This window comes from Anser brachyrhynchus (assembly GCF_964034855.1).
Source record: "Anser brachyrhynchus genome assembly, chromosome: 18".
NCBI lineage: Eukaryota > Metazoa > Chordata > Aves > Anseriformes > Anatidae > Anser > Anser brachyrhynchus.
Window position 1 is genome coordinate 10,758,174 of NC_137711.1, and position 26,409 is coordinate 10,784,582.

At 63.7% G+C, this 26,409-nt stretch overlaps 1 protein-coding gene across 5 annotated transcripts; it reads left to right on the plus strand.

The window, feature by feature from the left end:
* The first annotated feature begins 996 nt into the window (after window positions 1–996).
* On the plus strand, window positions 997–26,303 carry ARHGAP44 (Rho GTPase activating protein 44). Of its 5 annotated transcripts, XR_013940760.1 has the most exons (22): window positions 997–1,228; window positions 11,410–11,449; window positions 12,524–12,628; window positions 12,919–12,995; window positions 13,134–13,245; window positions 14,014–14,090; window positions 14,781–14,898; window positions 16,060–16,128; window positions 16,241–16,322; window positions 16,915–17,042; window positions 17,155–17,266; window positions 18,036–18,117; window positions 18,888–18,968; window positions 19,052–19,165; window positions 19,386–19,477; window positions 19,656–19,836; window positions 20,298–20,315; window positions 20,639–20,860; window positions 22,662–22,777; window positions 22,882–23,040; window positions 23,139–23,262; window positions 25,292–25,430. XR_013940760.1 is itself a non-coding variant. In XM_080561312.1 (21 exons), exons 1-21 carry the CDS (start codon window positions 1,176–1,178, stop codon window positions 25,429–25,431), a joined length of 2,400 nt encoding a protein of 799 aa, XP_080417438.1. In that variant the 5' UTR covers window positions 997–1,175; the 3' UTR covers window positions 25,432–26,303. The 5 variants fall into 5 exon arrangements, 3 of the variants coding, with proteins under 3 accessions (XP_080417438.1, XP_080417440.1, XP_080417439.1); XR_013940759.1 differs by lacking the exon at window positions 20,298–20,315 and having other exon boundaries at window positions 25,292–26,303; XM_080561312.1 differs by having other exon boundaries at window positions 22,882–23,262; window positions 25,292–26,303.
* The last annotated feature ends 106 nt before the right edge of the window (window positions 26,304–26,409 follow it).

The window sequence follows — 26,409 nt, forward strand, 5'->3', positions numbered from 1 at the left end:
ATGCCCGGGGCTGTTACCGAAGGTGGTAGCATGGTTTCAAAGTGTGCTCACAGCCCAGTGCAGGGCCTATCCCCTGCAGCACCGCCGTGCTGCTCAGCGTTTGGAGTAACCCTCCTGTGTACTGCGAACCAAGAGCCCACATCCCACCGCCCCCTGACCCACAGGGCAGCAGGACCTCAAGGTGTCCCGGCCCCCCCCGGCCGTGTCCTGGGTGAAAAAAGCACCGCAGCCATGCCCGGGGTGCAGAGAGGCTCCTGCTGCAGCTCTGCTGAGCTGTGCAGGGGTAAAAACATCAACCCTGGTGCACCTCCAGCACCCCAACCCTGCGGGGCTCCAAACAGTATCAGCGGGAGTGCTGGGGGGACGCTGGAGGATGCCGGAGGGTGCTGGAGGGATGAGGGGGATTGCAGGGGGATGCTGGAGCAATGCTGGGGGTGTGCAGGGGAGAAGCTGAGGGACGCTGGAGGGATGCTGAGGGAGGCTGGGGGTGCTGGGGGTGCTGGGAGCATGCTGGAGGGCACTGGAAGGATGGGGGGGGGCTGCTGGAAGATGCTGGGGGGATGCTGGGGGGATGTTGGGGGATTCCAGAGTGTGCTGGAGGAATGGTGGGGGATGCTGGAAGGATGCTGGGGGGATGCTGAGGGGTGTTGGGGGGATGCTGAGGGGTGCCGGGGGTATGCCGGGGGATGCTGGGGGGATGCTGAGGGGTGCTGGGGGGATGCTGGGGGTCGCGGGGGGGTTGCAGGGCTTGCTGGACGAATGGTGGGCGATACCAGGCGGTGCTGGGGACCGCGGTGGGGCGGGGGGGCTGCCTGGCGGCTTGCCGGAGGGCTGCAGGAGGATGCCGTAGGGATGCCGGGGGTCCACCGGGGGCTGAAAGAAGGATGCCGGGGGGGGGGGTCGCAGCCCCCCGCCCCGCTCCCCCCGCCGGGACTACATTTCCCAGCTCCGCCGCGGCGGGGGCGGCGCAGCGCGGAGCGGGGAGGTGGGGGGGGGGGGACGCGGGGCGCGGAGCCGCGCAGGGGCCGGCTGGGCTCGGCACGGCTCGGGGCGGCTCGGCACGGCCCGGCTCGGCTCGGTTCGGCCGGGCGAGGATGCGGGAGGGGCGGTGGAAGCGGCCCTCGCCCCCCCCGCGCTGCGCGGCCGCGTAAAGGGGCGCCCGCGCCGCCGGCACCATGAAGAAGCAATTCAACCGCATGCGGCAGCTCGCCAACCAGACCGTGGGCAGGTGGGCACCGCACCGGCCCCCCCCGCACACCCCCCCACCCCCCCCATGCCCGCACCCTCCCTGCCCCCCCCCGCCCCGAGCCGCGGGGACCCCCCCCCCCAGCACCGCTGCCGCAGCCTGACCCCCCCTCCCCCCCCCCCGCAGCACCCATGGGTGCCCCCCCCCCCCAGCGCGCCCTGTTGGGTGCGGGGGGGGCGCGTTGGGTGCCTGCGGGGGGGCACCGCGGGTGTCGGGGGGGCTCCGCTGCGCGCCGGGCCCGCGGCCGTGCCGGTGGCTGTTGTGTAATTCCCCGAGATTTTTGCAGCGGTGCGTGGGGGAGGGTGGGGGGTGCGGGGGGGGGATTTATTTATTTTCTTTTTTCTTTTCCGAATTTTCCGGGGAGGGTGGTCTCCTCCGGGGGCTGCCACCCTGCTCCCCTGGCCGTGTCCCCATCCCTCCTTCCCTCCCTCCATCTGTCCCTCCCTCCTTCCCTACACCCCTCCATCAGTCTCTCCATCTCTCCTTCCCTCCCTCCTTCCCTCCATCCCTCCCTCCCTCCATCTCTCCATCCATCCCTCCCTCCATCCCTCCATCTGTCTCTCCATCCCTCTTCCTCCATCCCTCCTTCCCTCCCTCCTTCCCTCCATCCTTCTCTCCATCTCTCCATCCATCTCTCCATCCCTCCCTCCCTCCATCCCTCCATCCCTCCTCCTCTTCCTCCTCCTCCTTGGGGACGTGAGCCCCAGGTGCTCACCCGGCCAGGACCCGGTAGGTGCGGGTGCGAGGGGCCGCAGCTCCGTGCCTCGTCCCCGCAGCCCCGCTCCGGGCGTCCCCACGGGCGGCGGTGGCAGCGGGTCCCCGGCTGGGCCCCGGAGCCCCTCGGGAAGGGGCTGCGCTGGGGCAGAGCGGGCCGGGTGCCCTGGGGAGGAGCGGGGAGCGGGCCGGGGGGCCGCGTGTGGTGCTGCGAGCTCATGCACACCTTCAAAATGGTGTCCGAGCATCCTTCCTTCCTTCCCTGCTGCCCGGCGGCCCCTGGGCTCGGTGCGGGCAGGCGCAGCGCTCTGGGTGCCGGTGGTTTTGGGGATGCTGGCAGAAGGTGAGGCGGGCAGGAGCAAGGGGGCTGCAGGAGCCCTGCTCGTTTTCCCTGGGATGTCCTCGGCAGGGATGTGAATTTGCAGCTCGGGCCATCGCAGGCGTGAGCAGCGGTGGTTTGTCCTCAGCTAGGCTCGGTGCTGCGCGGCGCCGCGAGGCAGCCGGCCCCAGTCCCGGGTTTTCGGTGCTCTCGCTTGCGCGGGGGCTGCTCAGCAGGCAGATCAATCAGTAATCCTCTTCCGTGCCCGGCTGCAGCTCGGCCGTCTTGTGACCGGCAGCTCGGAGCGCCGGGTCCGTGGCTGCAGGGCCACCGTCCCCCGCGGTGCCTCACCCGCGAGTCCTTGCCGAGGACGGGGCTGGAGACCACCGGGCCGTATCCTGGGCTGGTGCTGGTGCAGCCTGCGCTGGGGTCTCCGCTGTACCTGGGGCTTGTCCCTCGAGTTGCACTGGGGGGGACACCGTGGGGCCACGAAGAAGGTGGTGGAGGGGGTCCCCGCTCCTCCCAGCAAGCCCCCTGCGGGGGTGGCCGTGCCCCCCATGCGTGCGCTGTGCAGGAGACAGGGGCAGGGGACCAGCGGTGCCATCCCATGGCCACATCCCCCTGCCATGGGGTGTGCCTGGGGGGCGTCTGGGGGCTGCGGCCGCCCCAGGGACATCGCTGTGGTGGTGACGGGTGGCTTGGGCTCAGTTTGGCACAGCAACAAGGCTTTTCCATCCTGCCACCCCCTGGCTCATTCCCTTCATCACCTCACCTGTCCAACACCTGAACAACGCGCCTTTTAATTGACTTGCGCTAATTTTAATTGACTTGCTCTAACGCGAGTCAGATAAAACCAGGAACTCCCCTCCTGTGCCCCATCCAGCGAGCAGCAGCACCCAGAGGTGCGGCGCTGCCCTGCGGGACCAAGGCTCGTCCCTTCCCCAGCACCTCAGGGCTTGGAGGTAGGTGGGATGGATGGGGGCCGGAGGGCTGTGCTCTGCCCTTTACTCCTTTATTTTGGTTTTTTAACTCAATAGAAAAAGGGGAAGGGCAAGGAGAGAGGGCAGCAGCAAGGAAGGAAATGGCCGCTTGGCCAGGGCGCTGTCCCCTCCGGCTGTCCCCTCTGGCTGTCCCCTCCTGCATCGCTGCCCCACTGCGCCCTCCCGCTTCCTGGGGGCTGGCACGGCCACGGATGGTTCCTCGCAGCACCTTTTCCCAGCAGCATCACAAAAATAAGCATGTGAGGCCACGGGAATCCTTGCTTTGGCGGTTAAGGCGAGTCGGAGATCTGGGAATGCTCGTCCCAGCTTGGACACGCGCTCGGTGCCCGACCTTCGGGAGAATTACGTAGCGTGGCTGTAAGGCTCATAATATTTATCTCCACGGGGCGAAAAGAGAGAAGGGAAATCAGTAAGTGGCTGTAAAACGCTTTGAAGATGCTGCCTGCAAAGTGCCACGTTCCTGGGTTATTTCTCTATTTCCCCGTTGTACGCGCGGGGCCACCGAGGCCGCCGGGAGCTCTCCCCGGGGCTGCTCCCAGAGCAGAAATTCGTCGGCTTTCCAGAAGTGTCGGAGCGCTGCCTTCGCTGTGCCAGGAAGGAAACGGGCAGCTGCAGCCTCATGCGAAGTGACACTTCGAGGTCCCTGAAGGCACAGCAGGCGACTGGGAACGTGCTCGATGGATGCGGGGGGAGAAAGGGGACCCAGGGTGCGTGTCCTGGGTGTCCGGGGACCACGGTGGCGCTTTGGGGTGCAGCGCGAGGCTGCCTGGGGTGCTGCAGGTTGGTGCACGGTTCCTGGAGCTGTCGCTTTCCCTTAAGCACCGGGACGTCCCCGCTTAAATCCCGAGGCCTGCGGTACAGAAGGGTTTGCTCTGCCTGCGGCCTTGCAGGAAATAAGGACGGAGGGCGCGGGGATGAGCTGCGCCGCCGGGGGTTTTCCCGTGGGATTTGCAGGAGGCAGCGACGAGCTTCGGATATCTGGGTTGCACGCACGGGGTGCGGGGCCCTGGTCCCTGCGGCCCCCCCTCCGTGGCCGTTCCGAATCACGGCCCTCGGCTCGCGGGGCTCGGGAGCTGCGCGGCAGCGGGAGAAGGGAGGTGCCAGCTGCGAGCGAAGGCAGGCGGGCGGATATTTTTATCCTCCTCCTAAGCCGGCAGCGCTGACAAATGGAGTGATGAAATATTAATGGAGCAGTCTGAATGTTTTGTCCCCAAATTGCACATAAATCACCGGCTCTCCCGTCGGCTCCCCGAGCCCCTGGGGCTGGCAGAAATGCTCCCAGCGAGTTTGGGGGGCTAACGAGGCGTTTGCGAGCATGGAAGGGATGAGTGGGAACGGGCAATAAGCAACGTCCCCGTGGCTGCCCTGGGTTCACGAAACCTCGGCGTGGGCAGACACGGGGCTGGAGGAGCGGCTGGGAGAGCCTGGGGGCTCCACAAGCTGCCCCGAATCGGGGAGCAAAGGCGAATGCCTTGAGCAGAGCTCCCCCTCCATCAGTCTGCGGGGCCGCGTGTCCTCAGCTCGCGCTGGAGCCGCTTGCACATGCTGGGGCCCCGCTGTCACAGACCCGGTGCTGCCCGTGCCAGACCCGTGCCTCTGCTCAGCTGGAGCTGAGCTGGGGCTGCTGCCGGCTGCACGCAGCTCAGGAGCCCAGGGCACCCACGGCAGTGTCACCGCCTCGAGCGTGGCGTCCTCCTGGTGCCTGCTGGATTCTGTGTGCCTCTAAGCCCAGTGAAACGGGGCAAGTCGGGGCTCTGGGGTTCAGGACCCGAATTGCCCCATGGGTGCCGGCACCCAAAGGCGCACGAGGAGGTGCTGGAGGGTGGCGTGGGGCTCGACACAGGGAGCAGAGGTGCTCAGCCCTGCTCTGAGGATGCTTTGCGAGGGCTGGGTCACCTCCGTGCTTTTTGGAACACGGCTGCTGGCCGTGGGTTGCCTTTTCTCAGCCCCTTGTGCACCGGCATCCGGGTGCCGGCAGTCCCCAGCCCTTTTCTTCCTGGAGGGGGAGCTGAGCCCTGGCCGTCCTTGGGAGTCAGTCCTTGGCCGCCTGCAGCCTGCCTCCCCCTCGCTGCAGCCGGCTGCCGGGCTGTTTTGGGGCAGGAGCCCGCAGCCCCCGCAGCAGGCAGAGAGCAGCCGCCCCAGCTGCGTCCTGCACCCCTCCGGCCCCCGGCGGGGGCTGCTGCCGCGGGCAGCGCCGCTCGGAGCACCCGGTCAGAAATTTGGTGACGCTTCTCCCTTTTGGAGAGAATACAGCAGCTAAATCCAGAATGGGGTTGAAATGGTCGTATTAAAGATCGAGCTCCTTGTGGTGGGTGTTTTGCTCGTCCTAAAAGCTCGTTCCATGGTGATGCGGAGCGGTGCAGGGCAGCGGGGCGCGACGCCCGTGCGTGGGGATACCACACATAGGGACAAGCACGTATTGGGGTGAACGTGCATCACCCGACCAGGTGCAGCAGCATTCCTGCATCCCTCCGAGCACCACGGCGGCAGCAGCAGGGCTGGGCTCAGCCCTGGGACCTGGCAGGTGAGGGACGGTGTTGGGGAAGCCGTTGCACCCCCGTTCTGGTGGAAGTTTGTGCCACCCGGTCCAGCTGCGGCACAGAAATCCGGGTGCTGCGGGGATGCTCGGGGGAAGCAGACAGCTCGCTGAGGCTCCCGAGGTCAACGCACAATTTCATGTTGGAAGATTATGTAGTATTTATGTTTAAATCAAATTAATTTGCTTGATTCGTGTTGATTTCTACTGGCAGCAGTTATTTCTCGCAGAAGCCAACGCCGACCAAACAGTGGCTGCATCCCCCCCTCGTTGGCTTTTAGCGCCACGTATAAATCGTCCCCTTTCTCCCAGATGTTTGCGGGGACACAAGTGTCTGGATGATGATCGAGGCTGATAATTGCCTGGATTTGTGCTGAGAAAAACAGCTCTGGGGTGGGAATCTGAAGGGGAAGGGGAGGAGCGTGCTCTCCTTTGCCTAGTGGAAAGATGGAAGAAGGCACAGAGAGCCACTAATCCCGCCTGCCTGCCTGCAGGGCGCGTGTAACGAGTGGGGTTTTGGGGCTGGGGGCACCGGGGTTATTCTGGCTGTCGGTGTCCGTGCTCCCCCTGGTGTGTGCAGGGCTGCGGGATGGAGAGCCCGGGGCTCATCCTGCTGCGAAGGGGCTGGGGCTGCTCACGGGAGCGGGACCCCAGCGGGGAAAGGGGTGGGAGCATGGCCAGAGGGTCCCCGCGCCCCTGTCCTGGCGGTGACGCTTGCAGAGGACGCGTTATGTGAGTGGGGACGGCGTCACCAGCCTGCTGGGGCTGGATGCGGTCGTGCCCCGTGCGGGGGTCCCTGTCCTGCTCTGCCTGCACCCACATCACCAGGCACAGGGACAGAAACGTCTGGGCGAGGTGGCCAGGAGCTGGCTGGAGGTGCCAGGGGGCATTCCCAGGGAGGCACGACGTCTGGCTGGAAGACGAGAGCATCCCTTCTGCTGCTAGGCACGATTCCCAGCACTGGGAGACCCAGACCGGCTTCACTTGGTGTTGGTGAGTTTCTGTAGGGCCGCAGCTTCCGAGGCACCCGTGGAGGACAATAAAGCATCATCCAGCGCAGTGCACGCCACGCGGCAGGGAAGAGGCCCCAGCCCCCCTAAAACCGTGCTAACTTTGGGCTGAGGTGGTAGGAACACAACAGATAGGACGGGATTTTGCCAGCATGGAGCTGCGATGCAATCCGATGGCTGGGGAGTAGGACGGTGTTGTTTTTTCCCTTATAATCTTTACGTGTAGAACGGCCATCTGGAACGGCTTGTTCTGGTTTGATGTGCATTTGGAGCTGCTGCTCGGTTCTCACACTCCTGGGTATAATTTACAGATTCTGGAGTGCTGCCGGTGGGAGCAAACACAGAAATGAAGAAAATTGCTTTTGGGTTGTTTTTTTTTTTGAGCATTCGGGAAAAGAAAGAACAACCTTAGGATTGGTGGCAGAAGTCGGCAGAGCCCGGTGGTTTGCAGGACCTTGCACCCGCTCCAAAACCGAGCGATTTCAGCCCATTTTGGCTGACCCCGGCTGGTGGGGCTGCGCTGGAGGGAAATTCCCTGCTGGTGCCTGCGGGGCTGGGCTCGGTGGTGCAGGATCCGTCCTGCCTGACGTGGTACCCAGCCCAGTGTGCTCCCAGTGCTGTGAGCAGTGCCATCGCATCGCAGCAGTGCCCATGCCACTGCTGGTGACTGTAGCTTGGCCATGAAGCCTTGTGGGGTCCCCATCCCACTGCAAAAGCAGCCTGGCTCCTGCAGCTCCTCTGCACCCATGGGTGCAAGGCACAGGCTGGGGATAACCATGCAGCACCCCTAGGGTTGTGCTGCTTGCTCCACCTGGAGCAGTGCTGAGCTCCCGTTTGCTCATGAATGCCCCCCTAAGATTGCAGCCCTTTTTTCTCCCCCTTTTGTAAGCCAAATTGTTTGCTGGAGGCCCCCTAACCCGATTACACGTCCCATGGGCTGGGTGCCGGGTGCCTGTGTTGGGGTGGATGGTAAGGACGCTGAGGTTTTTCTGTATTACAAACGTGCTTGAAAGCAGAACAAGGCCAGATTTTGTTACCCTGTTTGAGATGTTTCCTGCTTCGTGCACATGCATTGCAGCGTAGTGCGAGGTGTTTTATGATGGCTGGGAGAGCTCTGCCAGAGCAGGACCATCCTGGCAGCCTGGGCGTGCAAACCCCTCCATTTGGCTGTCCAGAAAAGGAGAAAGCACGCAAAAAACATCACTATTTTTATTTTATCCATTTTCTCTATGGTGATGGCCGTTGCATGGACTAGAGAAGCAGCCAGCTGCTCCATCTCCCCTGGAGCTGACACGGGGATGGGGCGCGGAGCGGGTGGCAGCGATGCTCGGCGGTGGCATGGCTTCTCCCCCGGGTGCTGTGCGTGCACGGCGCTCACGTGCATCCCTGCTCCTTCCCCTCCACGGGTGCTGACTAGATTTAGCTTCATATGCCATATCTGCTTCTGTATAGCAGAGCCTTGATGCTGAAAGTGTTCTGCTCCCAGCAGCGAGGTCAGGGAGCGCCGCGTGGGTGCTGCGCGGCTCCGACGCACGTGGCCGCAGGGTGGTTTGGGTTCTGACGGGGCCGTGCCTTTGGGTACTCGCTGCTTTCTGCCATGCCCAGGATAATTCTGCACCATTTCCAACCTTGCCCAAAAGGGCTAGCGATGGTGATTTGCAGAAGAGGAGTAACACTTGAACAGCCTTTTTTAATTACTTTTTTAAAGGGAAGTCTGGTTCTGAGGGGCTCCAAACTCTGTTTTCCCCAGGGGCTCATTTCTCAGCTACCTCCAAGGCTGGGTGTAAAAATCCTTGGTTTTCCACATTCACCCATTTCCATCCATACATGGGCGGGCACGGGTGTTAGCATGGTGCCTTAAAAGAGCACAAATAATGCTAGAAATGACTGATAAATGGGGTTTTGCACCCCAAGGACTTTTTGGGCCCCCCTCTCCCAAAGACAGGATGAAAGCTTCACAAAAGGCTGTAGGAAGGTGTGCCAAGGGAGCCGCGGGGAGGAGCAGAGCCCCTGGGGCCGTAACCTGGCAGGTGGAAAGCAGGTTGATTGCTTTCCAAACACAGGGAGGTGTAAGGTGCACGTTTAAATCCAGTTTTTTTAATTAAACCAAATGGGTTCTGTGCCTCTTTAAAAATAAACTGACTTAAATTGGACGCTACGACAAGTCTCCTATGCAAGCTGGATTTAGCACCGTTCATTTACATTTTCATAAAGGCTTTGAACTCAGCGTGTTCGCCGATGAACTTGCAGACAAAGTCCTTCCCCTGGCTGCAAGCCCGCGGCCGCGCTGCTGGCACCGCTTTTGAACTTTCCGTCCGGTGCCCTTTACTTCCACTTTCAAATTCTTCGTTTCCACTTTCATATTCTGCATTTCCACTTTTGCAGCACTTCAATTCTGTAGCTGGGTTCTCAGGGCTGAGAAAATCATGTTGGGTTTTGAAAAGCAAACAGAGCTTGGGCAAGTTAGGTGTTGGGTATTTTTTGTGTGTTTTTTTTTTTGTTTTGTTTTGTTTTTTTTCAAGGAGGCCAAAGGATGAGAGCAATTTGCTGTCGTGCTCCAGTCTCACGTTAACCAGTGACAAACCTTGAGAGGACAACTGACCTTTACATTTTAGCTAAATTCCACTCTCTGTCCAAGCGCATCTTGACACAGATAACTTTTTTAAGGAAGAAATGGTTTACTAAAGTTTTTTTTAAAAACAACTCTATGATTATGAATAAACATTGCAGTGTTCAATGGCTTAAACATGTCCCCTTGCCTACCAGCGCAGCGTGGGTGCTTGCAGGGACTCTCATGGCTTTGCAGGTAAGTTGTGCCAATTGGCCTTTCTGCAGCAAAATACCATCGTCCCCAGAGGAGCCCAGCACATCGCTGGGGCTCATCCTTCCAGGCACGAGGGCTGCTCCTTCTCCTTTGTGCATTTTAGGGTGCTCAGACCCCATTGGGGTGTCTGGGCAATGATAGGGTGCATGGGGGGGGAAATGCGTGCCCTGTTCCAGCGTGGTGATAGCTGTTGTGATCCAAAGGAGGGACGCTCTAGGGACAGATGTGGGTTCCTGCAGTGTCCTGGAGCTCGGACGTGAGGTTCTGCAGTGTCCTGGAGTTTTGGTATGGGGTTTTGCAGTGTCCTGGGGCACGGATGTGGGGTCGTGCAGCATCCTGGAGCTCGGACATGGGGTTCTGCAATGTCCTGCAGCTTGGATGTGAGGTCCTGCAGCATCCTGCGCCTTGGCACAACCAGGCAAGCTGGATTTGCACCTCTGGGTTCATCCTGCTGGCTGTGCGCCACCCCTGTGTGCTCAGCCCCACGTAAAGAGGCCAGGCCACCCACGGGGATGTGCAGGTCCCTGCAGTGGGGCCATATCTCTGGCTGCGCGGCAGAGACCGGGCAGTGGTGACGATGCTCCAGGCTTTGTTTGTCTAGGAGGTGGTGGGGAGAAGCTTTCTGACCAGAAACCATAACTGGGAAAAAAAAGCAGGTGGGGCTCATGCAGGGGCTGCTCACGGGGCTGATGGACCAGAGAGCCTTAAACTGGTGTGTGCATAGAGTCATGGAATCACAGGGTGCTTTGGCTGAAAGGGACCTTAAAGCCCCCCTGGTTCCAGCCCCTGCCATGGGCCGGGCCCCCTGCCCCCAGCCCCGGCTGCCCCCAGCCCCATCCAGCCTGGCCTTGGGCACTGCCAGGGATGGGGCACCCACAGCTCCTGGGGCAGCCTGCGCCAGGGCCTCACCGCCCTCTGAGTAATGAATTTCTTCCTCATATCTAACCTAAATCTCTCCTCTTTTAGTTTACAGCCACTGCTCCTTGTCCTACCACCACACCCCCTGACACAGAGTCCCTCCCAGCTCTCCTGCAGCCCCCTTTAGGCACGGGCAGGCTGCTGCGAGGTGACCCCCGGAGCCTTCTCTTCCCCAGGCCGAACACCCCCAGCTCCCTCAGCCTGTCTTCACTAGAGAGGTGCTCCAGCCCTCTGAGCATCCTCGTGACGTCCTCTGGACTCCTTCTAACAGCTCCACATCCTTCTTGTGCTGGGGGCTGGAGCTGAGCGCAGGGCCCCAGATGGGGTCTGACGAGAGCAGAGCAGAGGGGGACAATCCCCTCCTCGCCCTGCTGCCACGCTGCCGGTGGTGCAGCCCAGGGTGCAGTTGGCTTTCTGGGCTGCAAGCGCACATTACCGGCTTATGCTGAGCTTCTCGTCACCCAACACCCCAGGTCCCTCTCCTCAGGGCTGCTCTCAATCCATTCCCCACCCAGCCTGTGTTTGTGCTTGGGATTGCCCTGACCCAGATCCAGGGCCTTGCCCTTGGCCTTGCTGAACCTCATGAGGGCCGCAGAGGCCCACCTCCCTGCCTGCCCAGGCCCCTCAGGATGGCAGCCCTGCCTTCCCAAGGGTTGCTGCACCACGCGGCCCGGGGTCATCGGCAAGGTGCCGAGGGTGCCCTCGCTCCCACTGACCACGTCTCCAACAGGAATATGGAACAGTCCCGGTACGGACCGGTGGAGGAGCAAATACCGCTGTGCCCAGCCCAGCCGCACACCTGGCCCTTCACCAGCTCATTTCTGTCTTTCTGCTCTTGCAGGGCTGAGAAGACAGAGGTTTTGAGCGAAGATCTTCTGCAGGTAAAGGGCCTCTGCCCTGAAGAGAGCAGCCACAGCCCTGACACCCACGGGTGGCTGTGGGTGCTGCAGCGGCACAGGGCGGGGGGTGCGGGACGGGGACAGGGATGGGAGGTTTGGGGCCGGATGGGGGCTCCCCAGCCTGGCGGTGCAGGTCAGTGTTTCTCATTGCTTCATTTTTAGTTCCTGGTGTCTCTCCGTGCACACTCAGGTCTCTGCTGACACCGCGCAGCCTGGGCCTCGGTGCTGTGTGGGGCGGTCGTGTCTTTTGGGGAAGAGGAAGGTGCTGTGGGGAGAAGGGGCGAGCTGCTCTGTGTTGGTGCAGTGCCTTCTTGGGGGGGGTTGTCTCAAGGGAAAATCGGGAACACAACCCCTTTTTGGAGTGGTGTCTCATCGCCTCCGTCTCACACACCCGTGTTCCTCCTGCACAGAGTGCCCCATCTTTCGAGGCGTACGCGGACGTGTAGATACATACAACTAGTGTGCAGGGCCCCGGCCGAGGCAGAGCAGCCTGTCCCACACATATCCTGCCATCTCTGCTCCCTCCAGGACCTGCCGCCCTGTCGGCACGTCCCCGTGTCCCCAGGGCAGGGGTTATTTGTTTTTCCGGATTATTTTCCCAGATGTTGCGCTTTCTGCTTAGCTGCGCGTTTTCCCCGACGGTCTCGGCTACATTTTTCGTCAGATCTTGTTTGCTGACTTTTAGTGACTCATCTCGCTGAACTTTTGAATGGACTTCCCTGTTTAAGCAAGTCTGAGGCAAATCAGGCAATTTTCAGCCCTGCGGTTGAGTATCTGCCAGTTTGGTGCAAGCAAAGCTTTCCTGGGGAGAGAAAGCTCCTGCCCTCGCTTGGCCGCAGCGCGCAGCATTGTCCCAGCACTGCTGTTGTCCCCATGCCTGTCCCCAGGGCCACTGACCCTCTGCCTGGCACAGCAGGGTGGTGGAGGACAGCCAGGAGTCTGTACCCAGCCCGACGCACCGGCAATTAAAATCCCTTTGAATAACAAAGGGATATGGCCGCACCAGGGTGAGGATGAGGAGGGACGGGACGGTGACGGGTGCCGCTGTGTCCGCAGGTGGAGAAGCGTCTGGAGCTGGTGAAGCAGGTCTCCCACAGCACCCACAAGAAGCTGACGGCATGTCTGCAGGGCCAGCAAGGCGTGGACGCCGACAAGCGCTCGGTGAGGTTCGCCAGGCTCCCCTGGGGATGCCGAGTGGACAGCGGAGCCGTTTCCTCCTTTCCTTTAGCCAGGCGCACGCGGGTGCACGCGCATGAGTGCGTGGGGCAGAGGGGTTGTATACATGTGAATAAAGCACCCGTGTAAGCGAGGTCCTGGGCAGAGCACACGTGCAGAAGCACAGCTGGGTGACAGCAGGAGGGGCTGGGTGGCCATAGCCACCTGGGCCTGGGGACAGTGTGACGTCCTGCGAGCGCGGGGAGCCTGACGGGGCGGGGGGGCTCCCTTTGCAGAAGAAGCTGCCGCTGACGACGCTGGCGCAGTGCCTGATGGAGGGCTCGGCGGTGCTGGGCGACGACTCCCTGCTGGGGTAAGAGGTGGCAGTGCCACCACGTCCCCACGGTGCCTGCCGTCCCTGTCCCTCGCCTTGCAGACCTCGGGGCACAGCACCCCACGGCTCCGGCCGGGATCGCTGCCGTCCCTCCCCAGCCTCGCCGTCCCCTTGCAGGAAGATGCTGAGGCTGTGCGGGGAGGCGGAGGACAAGCTGGCGCAGGAGCTGATCCAGTTCGAGCTGCAGGTGGAGAGGGATGTCATCGAGCCGCTCTTCGTGCTGGCTGAGGTGGGGCTGGGCAAAACGCAGCCGGGCGCAGTGGGCGGTGGCGTCTCGGGGTCGCCCAGGGGTGCTGGGTGCTGGCTCCTGCTGTCAGCGCAGCCGGTGTCTGCACGTCCACCGGCCCGGCTGCCGGGGCAGCTCCCTGCCCTGCTCAGCTGCCGTCCCGCTTGGCTGTTGCTCTTTTCTGTCTTTCTTCAAGGCAGAGGCTTGAACACTTTTATTTCTGAAACACGTTTCCAAGCTCCAAACAAGGGAGGTTGTTGTCTGGGATTTTTTTTTTTCTTCCTTTTTCCTCCTGCTGCCAACTTTCTGTTTTTTTTAATTTTGCCAAATGCTTTTTTTTTCTTTCCCTTTTATGTCTTGCAAAATGTCATGGGCTCCATTCTGATTTTATCGCCCCCAGCTGAAATACGAAGAGCTTTATTGAGTTGCTGGTGATAGGACAGGAGAGCAGGGCCAGGCTGCAGCTTTGGGGCTTTCAGCCGCTGCAAAGCCCTTGGCAGACGCTGTCTGTGTGTGGCAGGCTTTGCTGCTATGGCTGGCACATCCCAGGAAGAGTTTTTCTTCCGTAAGCCAGGTATCCAGGTGCAGGAGGACTTACTGACCAAAGGATGCCTCTTTTGGGGTTGGGGTTTTCACACTTGCATGTTGGTGTCGAGGGGTTTTGTGCATCACAGGTGGGAAGCAAAGGAGGGGTGGGCTGTGCTGCCTTCCTAATGCTGCGGCGATTTAAGTGAGGTGTTCCTCTCCCCCCGTGCCCCTGTGTTGCTGCAGGTGGAAATCCCAAATATCCAAAAACAGAGGAAGCATTTAGCAAAGCTGGTGCTGGACATGGACTCCTCGAGAACGAGGTGGGAAGTGCAGCCGGGCTGCCTGTGCTGGGCAGGCGTCGCTCCTCGCGAGGGGCTTCGGAGATGCCCCTGGCTCTGTAAATCCCCAGGTCCCTGGGTGGCTGGGGTGATGCAAAATGCACGGCCAGCAGCCATGGGAAGCCCGGCCATGTCACTGTGCCTCAAAATCAAGCTCTGCAATGAGCCCATAGCTCCGCTCTTCTCTGCAAAATCCCTTTTCCTTGCATGCACACTGCAGGAAAAAAAAAATGTATTTTTTTCTGGCCCAAATCTTTATTTTTTCCTGTTCTCCCTGTCTTGCTGAATTCTTACATGGTGGCAAAGAGCCAGCTGCTCCTGCTGCTGTAGAGCAGCGCTCGGCTGGCAGAGCCCAGCTGGGGACGTGGGATGTCCCTTGGCGTCACCCCGTGTCCCAGGTGACGCTGGAGCAGCCCGCTTGGGGCTGTGCCCGAGGCTGTCTGCAAGCGTTTGAAAAATAATAATTGCTAAATTGGAGCTAGGGATCGTTTGGGCTGGGGGTGGCTCCTGCATCCCAGCACGGCCTGGGCCCCTTTCCGTGGTGCTCAGCCCTGGGGACCGCGGCGGGGCTGGCAGGGGGTCCCTGGGCTGCTGCCCACCGGCTCAGCTGGGCTCCGGCCATGGCTCTGCGTGGTCCCTGTCCCCTCCTGACACCCTGCCCGCTGTCCGCAGGTGGCAGCAGTCCGTGAAGTCATCGAGTTTGTCAAGCAACCTGCAGCCGTCGGGCGCCAAAGCTGACGCTCTCAGGGAGGAGATGGAGGAGGCGGCAAACCGAGTGGAGATTTGCAGGGTACCGCTCGCGGGGGCACCCCGGGACACGTGGGGGTGTGGGGACGTCAGGGTGCAGCTGTAGGGACAGCACGGCTTGGGGACACCTGCTCCACATGCAGCCAGGGCTTCAGCATCCCCTCGCATCCCAGGTGCCACTTGCAGTGGGAACCCTGCAGCATCACCCCCTCTGCCTCCCCGTTGCACACAAGAAGCCCTCCCTGTGGCTGGCCCCGTGCCCAGCACAGCCCCCTGGCAGCCCTGGTCCTCTCCCGGCCCCGCTGGGCGTTGTGGGGTGCTCGGGCACAGCACGTGCCACCCTCGAAAGCGGGCGCTGTGCCCTGGAACTGCTGGGTGTGGGTGATGCTTCCCAGCCACAGTTCCTCTGGCACCCCGTGTCCCACAGCCCTAGGGAGCCCGAGAGCATCCTGTCCCCAGGGCTCGGCCGAGTCACCTCGTGGGGACAGAGCCGGGACCCGAGTGGCCTCGGAAACCTGCTCCCAGCCCTGTGTGTTTCCTCCGGTTTCAGTGCAGGAGGGGGAGTCACGGAAAGGAGCAGCTCAAGAAGCTGCAGAGTACATTGAGAAAGCGCGAGGATAGAAAACGTGAGCCGCGGGGCTGCGTGCAGCTCCGGGAGGGCTCTTTGCGATTGGGAGCAGACAGCTCCCTCCTCCTCACTGCCAGAAAACAGGAGGAGCACCTGAGGGCCCTGCCAGTCTGCGCTGCGTGAGCGCTAATGCAGCACCCGCGGCACACGGGCTGCGCTGCTGCTCTGCGCTGCAGAAACGTGCAGCTGAGGAGCTGCTCGCATGGGAGAAGCGATGCAGCAAGCGAAGAGCAAACTTTCGCGCCATTTGTGCCAGATTCGTGCTGTTCAGCCCAGGAGGCTTCCATGTAAATCCTTCTGCGAAGCTCGATATGGCAAATTGGGGTTTTTGCAAGGGTGTGGGAGAGTGGAGAAGTTTGTAATGCAGCAGAAAGCGAAGCCACGCCGTGCTGCTGGGCGCGTGGGGTCCTGGGCACACCTCGAGCAGGCGTTACATGCCGCGTGCTGCGTTGGGCTCAGTGCTGAGGATGTGAGGCAGGGAGGAAGGCTGGCGTGCAGCGCTTGCGCTGTCCCCCACGGTCTGCCATCGTGGTGGCCACGGCACCGGGCGTGCTCCTAACTCCGTGCTCCCCGCAGGACCAGCTCTCGGCTGACATGTACAGCTTCGTGGCCAAAGAAATCGACTATGCAAACTACTTCCAGACGGTAAGCGCTGCGAGCCGGCCGCTCCCCTCGTCCCTGTGCGCGCTGCAGCAGCCCCGTGCCCGTCCCCGCGGCGCCGGCGGCACCGCGCGCACTCTGTGCCCTCTCTCCCCAGCTGATCGAGGTGCAGGCCGAGTACCACAGGAAGTCGCTGGCGCTTCTGCAGAACGTGCTGCCTCAGATAAAAGCCCAGCAGGGTGAGTGCACGCAGGGCTTGTCCCGTTCCCGAGGAGGGTGACACCAGGGACACGGAGCCCATCACCCGGCGTCACGCCGGCAGCCGTGCGTGGCTTCGGGCTGCGGTGTCACCGCGTGGCGTGGTGCCTGGCTTGCAGCTGTGCACCCCCTGCCTGCTCCCCTTCTTTGCATCCCGCCTGTCCCTGAGCTGAGGAAGTGTCCCCGTCCCCTGGGGCCGCTGCGTGGTCACCCCGGCAGCCGCCCTGTGCTCGGGGTGCTGCAGTGGTTGGGCAGGGAGGGATCTTTGTTCCTCAAATTATTCCTGACTCAAATTGCGGCAAAAGAAGGGGGAAAACCCTGCAAACGTTTGCAAGACGTTGCTCCCCTGGAAAGCGTCATTCAGCCCCCTTGAAATGTGATGGCTGGGAAATATTTGGCTTGGATTTCACCTTTAAAGCCCACTTCTGGGTGTCCCAGGACAGAAATGTGGGGTCGTGGGGTTGCAACAACACCCGAACAGCCGCTGCCATCCCCAAACTTCTCCTCTGGGGGGGTCAGGAGGACACGGGGTGCCCCCCGCTCTGTCCCCCATCACCCCTCTGCCCGTCACAGAAGCGTGGATGGAGAAGCCGTCCTTCGGGAAGCCGCTGGAGGAGCACCTGGCCGTCAGCGGGCGGGAGATCGCCTTCCCCGTGGAGGCCTGCGTGACCATGCTGCTGGAGTGCGGCATGCAGGAGGAGGTGGGTGCTGGCCGACGGCATCGTGGCCACCCCTGGTGGCACGGGGACGAGTGGCCGCGGAGGTTTCGGGGCCGTGCCCTGGTGCCGACGCTGCCCCGTGTCGTCTGCCAAGGGTCTGTTCCGCGTGGCTCCCTCCGCCTCCAAGCTGAAGAAGCTGAAGGCCGCCCTGGATTGCTGCGTGGTGGACGTGCAGGAGTACTCGGCCGACCCGCACGCCATCGCAGGTGGGGATCTCCCCGGGCGGGTGGCTTTGGGGTGCCCTGGTCCTGATCTGCTGGTCGGGGGCTTGCCCGTGTCGGGCAATGTGGAAGCCCTGCGTTGGGGCACGGGGGGGATGCTGCCGAGGGCAGGAGCCAGCGAGGTGCTTGCGCTGCGGTGAACACATCGAAGAGCTGGTTTCAGGCTTCCTTCGAGCCTGAGTTGGACATCCCTCACCGAGTGCATGCACCTCCCCTCTGCCCCTGCCGAGGGATGAAACCCACGGTTACGCCGAGCCTGAGATTCTCCAGAGGAACCAGGAGCAGCCGGGGAGCTGCACACACGCACCCTAATTGAGTTCTCAATCATCTCTCTGCTGCTTCTGCAGTGATGCAAGATGCCCTCTGCACGCAGAGCCCGGCCTGCTGGGCTGTCAATGAGCATTAATTCGGTTTAAACATGAGTCAGCTTTTCCCCTCCTGGGCTTGGCTCCTGGTGGCCGCAGGGTCTGGGCGCTGGTGTCCTGTCGGGACGCCACCGACCGAGTGCTCCTGGAGACGTGCTGAGTGGGGGGCCTGGGGCACGGTGCCGGGCAAAAAGGAGAGGCAGAGGGGCTGCTGGAGGTGAAAGGGAGAGGGAGGAGCTGCAAGGGGTGGAAGTTCAGCAGCTGCTGGGGTTCGAGGAGGCTCCAATGAACCTACCGGGTCTGGGGAGGCAGCACACACCTTGGGCAGTGCCGTCAGCAGGGTGGCCCCGGTGAGCCGTGGTGAGCCCTGTCCCCGCTGTGTGCTTCAGGAGCGCTCAAGTCCTACCTGCGCGAGCTGCCGGAGCCGCTGATGACGTTTGAGCTGTACGAGGAGTGGATCCAGGCCTCCAAGTGAGTCCGGGTCAGGAGGTGGCCTTGGGGCTGGGGCTGTCCCCGCGGGTGCCTCACCAGAGCCCCGGCCCCGTACTTGGCCTTGCCTGTGCCCCAGCCCTGGTCCAGTGCCAGCATCTGCTGAGGTCTGGCCGGTGGTCTTCCCCAAAGCAGTTTCAAATGAGTTTCAGGAGGGGCTAAACAAGCAAGTTTTAGCCCCGTGGCAGTTCCCGAGGGTGGGGAGGCTGAGCACGAAGGCTGACGGCCCACGGATGGCCAGCAGAGTGCAGGGCAGCGGTGTGGGAGCTTCCAGGCTCCGGGTCCAATGCTCCCATGTATCCAAAAACAGTGTGGGCACCCTTGTTGACTTGTTTCTGACCGGCTGGCAGCATTTGGGATGTTTCCTCCAGGGTCCGAGGGCTCTCTGTGATACTCCTTGGGCATTGCGTGCCCCAGTGCAAGGGTGGCCTTGATGTCACCAAACCCTGATGTCCCCAGCGTGGTGCACAGCACCCTGCCCAAGGTGGCTCAGCTCTCCCAGCACCTCACAGCTGGGCTCTGGTCCCATTCCTGGCCGGGTCTGCAAACCCACCCTGCCCAAGGGCACGGAGACCTTCTGGTATAACTGCACAAACCCACCCGTACGGTGGTACCGGCTGGTAAAGGAACGAGCTCGGAGCGAGCGCCCCGATGTGAAGGGCAGCGTCCCCCTCGGTGCGGTGCCCCTGCCGCGGGCAGTGGGGTGGCAGGGCCGGGGTCTGTGGGGTGCTCACCCCGATCCCCTCCCGCAGCATCCCGGAGCAGGAGAAGCGGCTGCAGGCCCTGTGGAGCGCCTGCGAGAAGCTGCCCAAGGCCAACTACAACAACATCAGGTGAGCGTGGGGCGGGCGAGGAGCCGCCGTGGGCGTGGGGAGGGCGCACCCTGCCTCACCGGCGCCTGGGTTCGCCCCTCCAGGTACCTGATCAAATTCCTGGCCAAGCTGACTGAGTACCAGGACATGAACAAAATGACGCCGAGCAACGTGGCCATCGTGCTGGGTCCCAATCTCCTCTGGCCGCAGGCAGAAGGGTAGCGTACGGCGCTGGGCACGTGCGAGGGGGGGACGGGGACTGAAGCCGTAGCTCTGGGGCACGAAAGGTTTCTCCTGCAGCGTGGGAGCAGCACCCGCTCCCCGGGCAAGAGACCTGAGGGGCTGCTGGAGGGGCGAGGGGCGGCCAAAACCCAGCAGGGAGCGGGGTCGGGCCGTGGCGGGGTGGCAGCCGCCGAGCCGCTGCCCGCTGTGTTGCAGGAACATCACGGAGATGATGACGACCGTCTCCCTGCAGATCGTGGGCATCATCGAGCCGCTCATCCAGCACGCGGACTGGTTCTTCCCCGGAGGTGGGCTGAGCCCTGTGCTGGGACGGGACGGGAACGGACAGGACGGGATGGGACGGAACGGGATGGGATGGCATGGCATGGGATGGGACGGGATGGGACGGGCATCGCAGGGACCGGCTGCCCCTCCTGGCCCAGCGGAGTCAGAGCTCTGATGTCCCCGTCTCGCTTTGCCACCCAGACATTGAGTTCAACGTCACGGGGAACTACGGCAGCCCCATGCACGTGAACCACAACGCCAACTACAGCTCCATGCCCTCCCCGGACATGGACCACGCCGACCGCAAGCAGCACGACCAGGCGCGGCGGCCGCTCAGCGTGGCCACAGACAACATGATGCTGGAGTTTTACAAGAAGGATGGGTAGGGCCGGTTCGGGGTTGGGGACAGAGGGAGTCACACCCAGGGTACAAACTGGTGGAGGTCGGGTGGTCCCAGGATGGGAGGACCCTACTGTGATGCTGGGATGAGAGCTGGGGGTGCTTGGATGCGATCTGGGGGTGCCCGGATGAGACTCAAGCTTCTCGCCAGCCCTGAGCCCGCTGGAGATGGGAGCAGGCGGGCCCATGCTGTGGGGCTGGGGCTGCACAACCCCCGTGTCACCTCCTGTGCCCTGCTCAGTGCTGTGGACCCACAGCCAGGTCCCAGCCCCATCCCCTGGGCTTCCCCAGCTCCAGCACAACCTGGTCCCCCACCGTGTCCCTCCTGCGCCCACGCTCCAAGCCCCTTGGCCTCGCAGCTCCCTTTCCAAGCAGCAGGCGCTGCACCGTGTGGCTCGTTCTAGCTTCTTTTCCGCTAATAACTGTGTGTTTCTGTCCATGCAGCCTTAGGAAAATCCAAAGGTACGGTGTCCTCCGCGGCAGGACTGGGAGGGTGCTGGGAGGATGCTGGTGCCTGCTGGTGTCAGGGCAAAGGGCGACGTGGCTGGTGAGACAAGCTTGTCCTGCAAAGCCACCGCTGCCCTATGGCCGTGGAGGTCCATTCCCAACAGCTTCCCTGTGGAAGAGGCGTTCGTAGGGACCAGACCCCGCTGCAGCAGCCGGCCCCGAGCCCTGGCCACCAGCTGGGCTTGGGGCAGCTGTGCGGGGTTGGGACGCCCCAAAGGGGCCCTAGCACGGTCCCGTCCCACCGTGCGGGTGCTGAGGACCCGTCTCTGTCCCCCCAGCATGGGCGTCAGGGTGATGGACACCTCGTGGGTGGCCCGCAGAGGGACCTCGGGGGGGCGCAAGGCGTCCGCCACCCCCCCCGCCACGCAGCCCCCCGCGCCGCCCGCCGAGCTGCCCGGCACGCCGCACTCTCCCATCCCCGAGCAAGCGCCCGATATTTCGGCGACCCCCTCTCCTCCTCCCACCAGCTTCGGCTTCCCACCCGCAGCCGAGCGGGCAAGGTAAGGACACCCCTGTCCCCCCCCCCACGTCCCCGTGGTGCTTCCCTTCCCGGGCACGGCCACCCCCTGGGAGCGGGAGGAGAGGATGCTCCTCGTCCCCGTGGTACCCCCCTGGGGTCTGCAACGAGCTGGGTTTTCCCTGCGGGGCTCTCGCATGGCTCGCCGTGGTTATCCTGGGCTGGAACCTGGGTGATAACAGCAAGGAAGGAGCTGCTGGGCTTGCAGTGGCCAAAGTGACAGCCTGAAGGAGCCGGGCGTTCCCCGAGCCCAAGGTCTGTGTGTCTGCCCTCATCCTGCATGGACCAAGTAGAGGAAAATATCTGAATCACACCTTCCTGCCCCAAAATGGGGAGCCTCCCTCTCCCACCACCCCACAGGGCTGTTTTCCCCCAGCCATGAGCTGTGCACTGCCTAGGCTGCACGGGGAAGGGCTGGGCGAGCACCCATGGGTGCTGTGGGGTCCTCATGGAGGTGGGACCCACCCTGCAGCACTCCCCGGGCACATCGTGCCCAGGGGCCGGATCCTGGAGCTGGGCTCGGAGCCGTCCCAGCCCTGTCCTGAGGGGGTTGTCGGGGTCCCCTGCTGCTGCGCCCAGCACGGCGGGCGCCCGTCGGGTCCCCCCTGTCCTGCAGCTGCTAAATTTTGGAGCTGTTTGTTCCCAACCTGCTTCTGCACTGCACTCGGCTCCCAGGGCACCGTGTCCCCTGTGCTGGTGCTGCCTTCACCCCACCCTCCTCCTCCTCCTCCCCTGGCCGGAGGAGAGGTGCTGGCCGAGCTGGGCTGCCGATGGCACCGCAAACCACGGGGATGTGCCAAGGGCTCCTCTAGAGATGGCTCCGTGGCTGGGACCATGCAGAGCCTGGAGCCCAGCTCTCCAGCCGCGGGGAAGGGGCTGTCCCCCAGACCCCCCCTCATTTCGGTGTCGGCCCCTCCTGCAGCAGCCCCAAGCACTCAGTGGGGCCGTGCCCGCTCCCACGCCGCCTGTTTGCACTGCCGCTTTTGCTTCCTCCCCTGCCGATGCTTCTGCTCGCATCTTATTTTATTTCCTCCTTCTATCGTTTTGCTGTTCTGTGGTTGTTTTTGGACATTTTGCAGCACGGGTGATGCGCCGCCTGCCTGGCCGGATTGCTGCTACAGCCCCCCCTGCCCCGAGGACAAGCGGGGTCCCCCGGCCCCTGCTCCCCAGCCCCGGCCCCTGCCCTGGGCACAGCCTGCCCTGGGGCTCGGCCCCGCACCCCTGCGCCTCTGGCCGGGCTGCAGCCGCAGCCTGCCTCCCCCCCGCTGCTCCTCTTCCTCCCCTCGCCCCCTGCTCGCCCCCCACGCTCGCCCCAAGCCCTGCTCCTTGCCAGTCCCCCCGCAGCGCTCCCTGGCCCCGTGGCACTGCCCGCTCCCCGTCGCTGCCCCCCTGCTCCTGCCCGGCCCCCGGCCCCCAACGCTGCCCTCTGCCCCCGGGGGCGGCCGCACGCCTGCGGGAGCCAGCCTGGCCAGGTAACTGCCCCCGCCACCCCTGGGTGCCCCCACCACGGGCGGTGGCCTCGGTGTCACCGCCGTCCCCGGGAATGGCTGCGAGCCGTGCAGGGGCTTGCCTGCAGCATGGCTTCCGCGCGGAGAAATTGGTTTAAAAAGCTCCAGTTAAAGCAAAATCGGATTTTAGCGACCCCCCAGCCCGGCGCTGGGCACCTTTGGGCACCGCTTCGCACCGGGACGCGTGCAGGTGCCGGGGCGTCGGGTGCTGGGGCGTCGGGTGCCGGGGAGGACGGCACAACCTCACTGCTGTTTTTTTTTCCACCCCCCCCCCAGCACTTTAAAACCCAAGGAGCTCTCCCCTGTCTCCGGGCCGCAGAAGGGCAGCGGGCAGCAGGCAGCGGCCGCGCCACCGTCCCCCGCCGAGCAGAGCCCGCGCAGCCTGCGCAAAGGTGGGTGCCCGGCGGCGCGCCCGCCTCCCCGCGCCCCTCGCCCCCCTGACCGCCGTCCGTCCGTCCGCCCGTCTGTCTGTCTGCCTTGTCTGTCTCTCCCGCAGCCTCCAAGAAGCTGGCGCCCATCCCGCCCAAGGCGCCCTCGGGGGGCACGTCGGAGCCGCCGGCGGGCCAGCCGTCCCCCGCCAGCCTGTCCCCCACCCCACCGAGCACCCCCGCGCCCTATGGACTCGCTTACCCGCAAGGCTACTGCCTGGCCTCAGGTCAGCTGTCCCCAGCCGCCGCACCTTCCCCGTCTCCTCCTCCTCCTCCTCTTCCTCCCCTGGGCGGCTCTGTAACCAAATCTCGACCCGTCCCCAAGCCGAGGCAGAGGCCCTCGCTGCCGCCGCCGCAGCCCCCCACGGCCAGCGCGTCCGGCTCTAGCCCCCAGCCCGCGGAGCCCCCCCTGCTCGACGCCGTGGCCCCCGGGGAGAGCGTGCCCACAGGTAACCCAGCCGCTGCGGGACGCTGAGGACGCGCCGGGGCTGCGCCGGGGTGCTCGGAGCGGTCCAGGGCACGGACCCCAACTGGGGACCCCACTGGGACCCCGTGGGCAGCCGGGGCTCTGGTCTGGGGGCACGGCTGCGTCTGCGGAGCAGAGGGACCAGGACGGCTGCTCGTGTCCTGGGGTTTGGTGGCGGCATCGCTGGGAAGGTGGCGGTGTCCTCGGGAAGGTGGTAATGTCCTCAGGAAGGCTGTAATGTCCTCAGGAAGGTGGCGGTGTCCTCAGGGAGGTGGTAATGTCCTCAGGAAGGTGGCAGTGTCCCCAGGAAGGTGGCAGTGTCCTTGAGAAGGTGGCAGTGTCCTCAGGAAGGTGGTAATGTCCTCGTGAAGGTGGCAATGTTCCCAGGAAGATGACTGTCATCAGGAAGGTGGAAAGGTCCCTGGGGAGGTGACAAGGTCCTCAGGAAGGTGGCAGTGTCTCTTGGATGGTAGCAGTGTCCTCAGGAAGGTGGCAGGGTCCCTGGGAAGGTGGCAGCATTCCCAGGAAGATGACAATATCCTCGCAAAGGTGGCAGTGTCCCTGGGAAGGTGGCATTGCCCTAAGGTTGTGACATCACTGGGGAGGTGGCAGTGTTCCCAGAAAGACGACAGTGTCCTCATGAGACTGGCAATGTCCCCAGGAAGGTGGCAGTGTCCCCAGGAAGGTAGCAATGTTCCCAGAAAGGTGGCAGTGTCCCCAGGAAGGTGGCAATGCCCCTTGGAAGGTGGCAGTGCCCTCATGAAGGTGGCAGTGTCCCTAAGAAGATGGCAACGTCCCCAGGAGCGTGGCAGTGTCCCTGGGAAGTGCCCCAAAGCTCTGCTGCCGTGTCCGCTGAGTCCTGACCTTGTTGCTGTTTCTTTGTCCCTGTCGCCCACCACTGCTGTCCCCGAGGGCCACCCGCTGCCACCCCCACCCCACTGCCACCCCTGGGTGCACGGGGCGGGTGAGCGTGTGCCCCCCCAGCCCCATCCCGCCAGCAAGGACACATTTGTCACCTGGCTCCGGCTTCCTCGTGCCGCTGGCTCCCTCCTGCCCCGCGGCCCCGGAGAAGCAAAGCGGCAGCGGGCAGCCGCTGGCGTCCCCAGCTGGCCTCCCGAGGGGCTTTGCAGAGGGGTGGCAGGACGTGGTGGCGGGGGGGGGGGGCATTTCCCCATCTTGGGCATCTCAGGGGACACTTTGGTGGTGGGGACAGCCTGGGGACGTGGTGCTGGCAGAGCTTGGTGCCCCAGGGGCGCCGCGTGTCCTGCAGGGCGCAGTGTGGCTGGCAGCCGGGTGTCCCCACGCACAGGACCTTGATGTGCCCGGTGACACAGTGAGAGTGGAGGGGATGGGACGGGGGGAGACGTGCAGCGGTGGGGTCGGGCTGTCCCCAGGCGTGCTGCGTCCCCCTGCAGCGCCCCGGTGCTGTGCCCGGGCCTCGGTGCAGCCCCCACAGCGCACCCCAGCGTGGTGCCCCCGGGCACTGCAGTGGGTGTGCAGCCAGGCGCGGAGGCAGCGCAGCACCAGGGCGCCCAGGAGATGCAGCCCCAGCGCTGCAGCCAGGCGTCGGTGCACCTGGGAACTGCACCGGGCATCGCTCCCAGGCACGGTGCCCCTGGCACGGCACCCATACATGGTGACCCCAGCACAGTACCCATACTTTGTGCCCCCCAGCACAGCACCCAGCTGTCGCTGCGCTCTGGCATTGCACCCTTGGGTGCCCTTGGGTGCTGCCACCTGTGGCAGGGTCCCCGAGCCGGCAGCTGCAGGAGCAGGGCACAGGACTTTTCCCCGCTCCCCTGGGTGGGTTCCTTCAGCCTGCTGAGGGACTGTGACGTCCCTCCAGGTGCGGGGACAGGCAGCTGGCTGGGATGGGGACCTGGAGCCCTGTGTGCCGCCCCGGCGGTGGCACCAAGCGCTGCCAGCCCGTCGGAGCACGCCGTGTGCCAGCACCCGTCCGTGCCCCCCCCCCCGTGGCAGCCCCTCACGCTGCCCGTCTGTGCCCGCCGCAGGTCTGGTCCATTTCGAGATCCCGTCCATCCACCTCGGCGTCGATGCCGCCCTGCGCCGGGACCCGCCGGACGCCGCGCAGAGACTCTCGGTGAAAGCCCCCCCGGAGGACTCGGAGGACTCGGAGAGCACGGCCCTATGACAGCGTCCCCTCCCCGCCCGTCCCCGCGGCACCCGGCCAGCGCTCGGGGGACGCTGCTCCTTAGTTGGGTTCGGTTCAGTTCGGTTGGGTTGGGTTCGCCTTATCCAGACTTTGCCTTGTGACTCGGTGCCTATGTCCCCCCCGGCAGGCACCCACGTCCCGGGGCGCATCCGGCGTCCCCGCGGTGCCACCGGGGCTGGAGAGGTGCCGGCAGCCCCGTCCTCCCCCCGAAATGGGGCGCGGGGGGCACGCGGGTGGCGTTGCTCCGGGGTCTCGTCTCCTTGCTTCGGCCCCGGCCGAATGGGGCTGGGGGAGGACGGCCCAGCAGCAATAACACGAGTGCTGGGGGGGGGGGAACGCGTCCCTGTCCCCCGCCTGCAGCCCCCACTCGCTGTCGTCGTGGGTTGGTGGCGTGGAGCAGAGGCTTTGGTTGTGCATGCAGAGACAAAGTAACCTTTTATCCTTTTCAGAGAGATGGTATATATATATATATCTGGTGGGCATAGATATATATATATTATATATTTGTATATATAGAAATATATATATATATATTTGTTTTATTTGGAGCCATTCCACCTGACCTGGCGTACAAGGGACAATGTAAATGGAAATGCTTCGCCTTCCCGGCCCCCTGGCCCTGCTCCCCGCGCGCTGCACAGCCCAGACCCCCCCGGGCTGCCCTCGGCCCCCGCCGCGATGTGACCGTCACCCCTTCGGGGGGGGCCGGGCGAGGGGAGGGCGGGAGCACCCAAAATAAATGTGCAAATTGCTGTTGAACTCGCCCCGAGCCTGGGTTTATTCGACGCCTGCGGTGGCTTCGCAGCCGGTTGCGGCGGTGGTCGTGGGGCCGTGCTGTGGAAGTGGGCTTTGGGGGAGGGTTTGGGGGAAAAACGGGGGGGTTGTGCCCTTGGGGTGAAGGAAAACCCCGTTACAGCTGTTCCTTGCTGTGTGGGTGTTGGAGGAGGCGGGGGCTCT

What these genes read in the sequence shown, in the direction of transcription:
- ARHGAP44 (XM_080561312.1), top strand. Translation starts at nt 1,176, where the DNA reads ATGAAGAAGCAATTCAACCGCATGCGGCAGCTCGCCAACCAGACCGTG. An exon ending in ACCGAGTGGAGATTTGCAGG is followed by an intron (nt 14,899 to 16,059) that starts GTACCGCTCGCG and finishes TGCTCCCCGCAG; the next exon opens with GACCAGCTCTCGGCTGACAT. An exon ending in CCCGCAGCCGAGCGGGCAAG is followed by an intron (nt 20,861 to 22,661) that starts GTAAGGACACCC and finishes CCCCCCCCCCAG; the next exon opens with CACTTTAAAACCCAAGGAGC.